The sequence below is a fragment of the Calidris pugnax genome, unplaced genomic scaffold (genome assembly GCF_001431845.1).
Source record: "Calidris pugnax isolate Ruff unplaced genomic scaffold, ASM143184v1 scaffold343, whole genome shotgun sequence".
Lineage (NCBI taxonomy): Eukaryota > Metazoa > Chordata > Aves > Charadriiformes > Scolopacidae > Calidris > Calidris pugnax.
Window position 1 is genome coordinate 14,482 of NW_015091052.1, and position 6,121 is coordinate 20,602.

At 61.4% G+C, this 6,121-nt stretch overlaps 1 protein-coding gene across 1 annotated transcript in view; it reads right to left on the reverse strand.

Moving 5' to 3' along the window:
* Nucleotides 1–32: 32 nt before the first annotated feature.
* Nucleotides 33–6,121, reverse strand: part of NBEAL2 (neurobeachin like 2) — a 26,752-nt gene continuing 20,663 nt past the window's right edge. Inside the window, exons 35-53 of the mRNA XM_014956610.1 lie at nt 5,706–5,839; nt 5,500–5,607; nt 4,905–5,084; nt 4,784–4,809; nt 4,545–4,685; nt 4,321–4,451; nt 4,113–4,222; nt 3,883–4,000; nt 3,710–3,807; nt 3,512–3,628; nt 3,333–3,422; nt 3,127–3,236; nt 2,863–3,035; nt 2,494–2,588; nt 2,280–2,396; nt 2,039–2,200; nt 1,810–1,958; nt 1,586–1,721; nt 33–197 (exon numbers count right to left, since the gene is read on the reverse strand). Coding sequence (XP_014812096.1) covers nt 93–197; nt 1,586–1,721; nt 1,810–1,958; nt 2,039–2,200; nt 2,280–2,396; nt 2,494–2,588; nt 2,863–3,035; nt 3,127–3,236; nt 3,333–3,422; nt 3,512–3,628; nt 3,710–3,807; nt 3,883–4,000; nt 4,113–4,222; nt 4,321–4,451; nt 4,545–4,685; nt 4,784–4,809; nt 4,905–5,084; nt 5,500–5,607; nt 5,706–5,839 — 2,300 coding nt within the window. The 3' untranslated portion in view covers nt 33–92. The remainder of the gene's footprint in view (nt 198–1,585; nt 1,722–1,809; nt 1,959–2,038; nt 2,201–2,279; nt 2,397–2,493; nt 2,589–2,862; nt 3,036–3,126; nt 3,237–3,332; nt 3,423–3,511; nt 3,629–3,709; nt 3,808–3,882; nt 4,001–4,112; nt 4,223–4,320; nt 4,452–4,544; nt 4,686–4,783; nt 4,810–4,904; nt 5,085–5,499; nt 5,608–5,705; nt 5,840–6,121) is intronic.

Sequence of the window (6,121 nt, forward strand, 5' to 3'; positions counted from 1 at the left end):
GGGGGGGGGGCCCTGTCCCCCCACCCCCTCCATCTCTCCAGGTCCGGGGGGTGTGGGACGCCCCGGGTGGGTGGTGGGTGGTGGGGGGCAACCTAGGCCTTGCCCTCGGGGGGGTTGTACTCCGTCTCCCCCGCTGAGACCTGGGAGATGCGGCGCGTGGAACGCCACAGCCGCCGGTGGAACTGGCCTGGACGCACCTGGGGGAGGGCAGGGGTGGGGTGGGGTGGGGTGGGGTTGAGAACAGCTGTGCCCCAAGACCCCATGTCCCTGTCCCCAACCCATCCCGCATCCCTTTCCCAGTCCTCATCAACTTCCCGAAGCTTGTCCTCTTCTCCATCTCATCCTCATCTACTTCTCCATCCCCTTCCAGATCTCCATCCCCTTCTCCATCCCCTTTCTCTTCTCCATCCCCTTCTCCATCTTCTTCCCCATCCTCTTCTCCATCTTCATTCCCGTCCTCTTCTCCATCCCCTTCCAGATCTCCATCCCCTTCTCCATCTTCATCCCCGTCCTCTTCTGCATCCCCTTCTCCATCCCCATCCTCTTCTCCATCTCATCCTCATCTCCTTCTCCATCCCCTTCTCCATCTTCTTCCCCATCCCCTTCTCCATTCCCATCCTCTTCTCCATCCCCTTCTCCATCTTCTTCCCCATCCTCTTCTCCATCTCCTTCCAGATCTCCATCCCCTTCTCTATCTCTGTCCTTCATCCCCTCCATCCCCTTCCAGATCCCCATCCCCTTCTCCATCTTCATCCCCATCCTCTTCTCCATCTCCATCCTTCATCCCCATCCCCTTCCAGATCCCCATTCCCTTTCTCCACCTTCATCCCCTTCTCCATCCCCATTCTCCATCTTCATCCTCTTCTCCATCCCTACCCAATCACAAATTGCCATCTGCCTTTCCTTCCCCATCCTCATCTCGCTCTTCATCCTCATCCCCTTCTCCATTCCCACTCCTCATCCCCTTCTGAATCCCCATCCGCTTCTTCATCATCTCCCACCCCTTCCAGCTCTCCATCCTCATCTTCACAGATCATTCTTCACAGATCCCATCTCCTTCCAAACTTGCTTCCCCTCCCCTTCCAAATCCATCCATCATCCTCAGCCCCGTTCCCATCATCATCCACGGCACCTTCCAAACCCCATCCTTTTCTCTCCAGCCATACTCATCCTCATCCTCTTCCTCACCCTCTTCCCCATTCCCATCCCTTCTCTGAATGCCATCCTCTTCCCAACCTTCTCCACCTCCATCCCCTTCCCTATTTCCACCTCCACCATCTCCATCCCCATCTCCACCTCCACCCCCTTCCCTATTTCCACCTCCACCATCTCCATCCCCATCTCCACATCCATCCCCACTTCCACCATCTCCATCCCCATCTCCACCTCCATCCCCTTCCCCATCTCCATCCCCTCCCTTTCCCATATCCCTTCCCCATATCTCCCCCATCCCACCCCACCTCTGCTCTGGAGAGCAAGGAGGACAAGCAGAGGTCCCCAGCCCAGCAGCACCCAGTGAACACCAAGGCATGACACCTCCCCAGCCCCACCACCACCTGGGATGGGGTGGGGGCTCCATGCTCACCTCAGCGGGCTGCCCAGCTCCCACCACGATGAGCTTGCCATCCTCCAACCCCACCAAGATGTGACTCTTCTCCTTGGTGACGGACACGCTGTGGACGGGCACCCGCATGGGCACGGGGGGCACGGCCATCCTGAGGCTGTGAGAAGACGAGTGGTGGGATGGGACCCCTTGAACATCCCCCAAAGGGTTCAAAGGGGTGGGACAAGGTGGGTGGTGTCCCTCACCTCTGGAGGTCACGGATCTCCAGCCCACACTGCATGGTCCCCAGCACCACGAAGTCCTCCGTGAGGCACATGGCCGTCACCTCCTCATCCAGAGGGACGGAGGAGAGGTGCTTCCCGTTGACCGAGTAGAGGTGCAACGCAAACCTGTCCTGAAAGACAGAGCAAAGACGGGGAAGAGGACACTTGATGGTGACGAGGGAGGGGGGACAAGGGGACACCTGGCCCATACCTTCAAGCAGGCTCGTTGACCTACGGCCGTTTGGGCGACCACCTGCCCCTCCGGCCCCACGGCAAGGTGGGAGAGGACAGCGGGTGGTGAGCTCTCGCCTGGTGGCCGTAAGGACCGGATGAAGAGTCCCCGGCGGATGGTGTGGATGATGAGGGTGCCATCCTATGGGAAGGAGGGGACGTGGAGTGATGGTGGTGGCACTGCCCACCCCCTATCACCCACCCCACCACCCCAAGCTCACCTTGGAGCCCGACACCGCCATGTCCAGCTCGGTGCTGATGGCCACGCACGTCACCTCGGCGTCGTGGCCATACAGGACCTGGACGGGTTTGGGAGCCAAGCCGCTGGAAAAGCCACCCTGGTGTTGGGGACACAGGGACCTCAGTGACCTGGTGGTAGCCCCCCCACCAAGAGGTCCCCCTGGCTGAAGCGTGGGGTAAGGGTCAACACCTTACCTGCTGGAGGACCTGCCACACCATGCAGGTGGTGTCCCGGGACCCAGAAATGAGGTAGATGCCGCAGAGGTCAAGCGCCAGGCAGGTGACAACATCTGTGACACCCAGAGGGACACCATGAGGTGCTGGTCCCATCCCACCACCGTCAGCACCCTGACTCCATGGGATGGCACCAAGATGGGTTTTGGGGCGTGGAGATGCTGCCAACCCCCACCCTAACCCAGCTCTGCGGCGGAGCCTGGACCATGCCCAGAAGATGGGGGACACTGGGAGATGTCCCCTGCCCACTCCTACATCTCCTGCCTCCCACCATGGCCTTAGAAACCCATCGAGGCATCCTCGGACCTTCACCACCAGAGGAGGACATACCTATGTGTCGGGTGATGTGCCCAACGACCTTCCCTTTGGCCAGTGAGGTGACCCGGAGGCTGTTGTCCCAATGTCCCCCGCTGAAGAGCAGCTTCCCATCGGGGGACACGGCCAGCGTGCGGGAGCAGAGGTCCGCGCCGGGGGCGAAGGGGCCCTGCAGGAAGCGCTGGGTCCTGGTGGGAGGGGACACGGAGAGGTGGCAGAGCCATGGGTGAGCTGGTGACACCCTTGGGGACCACCCCTGGGGACCAGGAGTCAACTCACTTTGCGTTGGAAACGGTGGGGTCTTTGGTGAAGCTGAAGTAGTTGGAGATGTTCTTGTCGTAGGGCAACCAATTATGGGTCCCCAACAAGCCGTTGGCACTCACGGTGACCTGGGCAGAGATGGAGATGGAGGTGACACGGTTCCCACCACTGGAGGTCTCCTGGGCTGGCAGCACGTGCCCGTGCCTCAGTTTCCCTGCACTCACCAGGACGTCGGGTGATCCCTGAGTGATGAAGGAGTGCGCCTGGTTCTTGGGGACCACGGCTTGCACCAGGGCCACGCCATCGCTGATGCCCTGTGGGGACACAACATCCAGTGGGCACCCTCCTGACCACCACCATCCCGCCCAATCCTGGTCAAGGACCCTCCCGGGGTTGTCCTCACCTCCACAAAGAAGGACTTGAGCTGGTCCAGGTTCTCGAAGACGTTGGGCGAGCGGGTGTCGAGGCGGGCCAGCCTCTGGGCAGCGCTCTCTGCTGACAGCCGGGCAGGATGGGGTTCCTGGGGGGGTGAGGGAACCATGAGAAGTGGGTTGTCCCCCCTGAAAGGGGCCATTTTTTGGGGGGCGAGGACGTGAGCTACCTTGAGCAGCTGGCAGGGCGTCTGCCCAAAGTTGCTGATGATGCCCTCCAGAGCCTTCCTCTGCGTCTCATCAGCGATGGCATCCAGGTCCACGGCCCCTGAGGATGGAAATGGTCATGGGGGGCCACCTAGCAGGTGTGTCCTCCTCCCCGCCTCCCTGCCCCACGGCTCACCCTCGTAAGTGCAGTAGTAGAAGACGTTGAGGGCCTCCACGGCGGCTGGGCCTCGTTGCTTGTACCCAAAAATGAGGTCGATCCACTCGTGGAGGTGGGCGGAGACATATTCTGACTCCTGGCCAAGGATGGAGCAATCAGGGTGGGCCAGAAATGTCCCCCCCCTACCATAACAGCCCCAACAAGAGGTGGGAACGGAGGTGACATTGGGATAGGCTCCACCATCTCACCAGGGCTTTGCGGTGCTGGTAGATGAAGTCCTCACGGGAACGTGCCCACCGGGGCAGGACCACGTCGCCCACCTTCTCATTGGAGAGCTGCAGGCAGCCCAGGTCGAAGCCTGCAGGCAGGAGCAGGCAAGGGGTGAGGGACACCAACCCCCACCATGCTCCCATGGGTGCTGTCCCCATGGTGGGCATGACGGGTGGTGCCCCTTACCATTCTGGTTCTCCAGGAACTCAGGGAAGTAGAAGAACTCCGGGATGAGCTCCTTGACGTCCACGGGGTTCTCCATGCGGGCTTGCCACGCCGCCGGCACCGAGTGGAACTGCCGGTCTGAGCAGTCAAACCTGGTGGCACAGGACACCCCGGTTGGAGCCCACTCGTCCCCCTCGATGTCCCCTTCCTCCTCCCCAGGGTCTACCCGCTGTGGGGGGCCCAACCTGCCGCTCTGCAGCTGGATGTGGAGGGTGGTGAAGGGCTCGGTGCGGATCAGGTAGTGCATGACGCCCGCCGCGTTGGAGTAGTGGGTGCCGTAGTGGAACTTGTCCACGGTGCCCGTGGGGTCCTCAAAGCTCTCGTACCTGGAGGTGAGGTAGGACGGTGTCCACCAGGAGCCAGTCAGGATCTCCTCCCCACCCCACATCCCCCCCCGTGTCCCTCATTTTTGGGGGTCACTCACTTCTCCTTCACATCCCGGGCGTGCCGCTCGTTGCTGGATGTGGAGGGTGGTGAAGGGCTCGGTGCGGATCAGGTAGTGCATGACGCCCGCCGCGTTGGAGTAGTGGGTGCCGTAGTGGAACTTGTCCACGGTGCCCGTGGGGTCCTCGAAGCTCTCGTACCTGGGAGGTGAGGTAGGATGGTGTCCACCAGGAGCCAGTCAGGATCTCCTGGTACTGGGAGAGGTCATTGTAGGTGCGCCCCGCGATCGTGTTCAGCTGCATGAGGTACTCGAAGTTGGAGATCTCCCGCAGGACCCATTTCTGGAGCAAAGGGAGGGTGGCTGAGATGGACTCGGGGGGGACAGACACCCCCACCCCATGGCTGTGCCCATCCCATGGTCATTCCTGGTCCCAGACCATCCCTGGTACCCACAGCCATCCTTAGGCCCACAGTTGTCTCCACCCCTAGTCCCATGGCTGTCCCCATCGCCATCTTAGGTCCCAGAGCCATCCCCATCCCATGGTCATCACAGTCATCTCCAACCCATGGTCAACCTCAGTCTCATGGTCATCCCTGGTCCCATGGCCATCTTCATCCCATGCCATCCTTGCTCCCACAGCCATCTTCATCCCATGGCCATCCCCAGTCCCATGGCCATCCCCACCCCATGCTGGCACCTTCCCCTTCGCCATGTGGGAATGGGAGATATGGGGTGGGAGTGGGCAAAGGGGGTACCTGGGTGAGCCCCGAGGCTTTCAGCAGCTCCTGGGGCGACCGGCTGCCAAAGTAGATCTGGTTGGGGGGACGCAGGCCAAGGATGCAGGAGTAGACCTTGTTCCTCACCTAGGGGAACAGAGGAGAGAACATGGATTAGCCAGAATCTGGGCAGTGCCGTGGCCCCTGGGGGGGTTCTTGGTGGGGGGAAGAAAGGGTGCCACCACCTTTTTTTTGAAGTTGAGGAAGTAGTTGGCCTGGTCGATGAAGAAGAGCTCCAGCGCGGAGCGGCGCAGGTTGTAGCGGCGCAGGTGGACCTCGCGCAGGTGGGACAAGGGACGCTTGAAGTCGTAGCCGATCCCTGCCGAGATGAGAAAAAGCCCTGTGGACATCACCATCCACCCAGGGCCCCCCCAATTCCCGAGGCAGGGATCTCCCCACCCCACATCCCCCCCCGTGTCCCTCATTTTTGGGGGTCACTCACTTCTCCTTCACATCCCGGGCGTGCCGCTCGTTGGCCACCCCGATGGGCTTGGACAAGTCCCGAAACACGGCCGGGTTGGTGAGGTCGAGGGTCTCCGAGACGTAATCCCGCAGGATCCAGGGGAACTGGGTGGGGGTGGGAGGTGGGTGAGGATTAGGG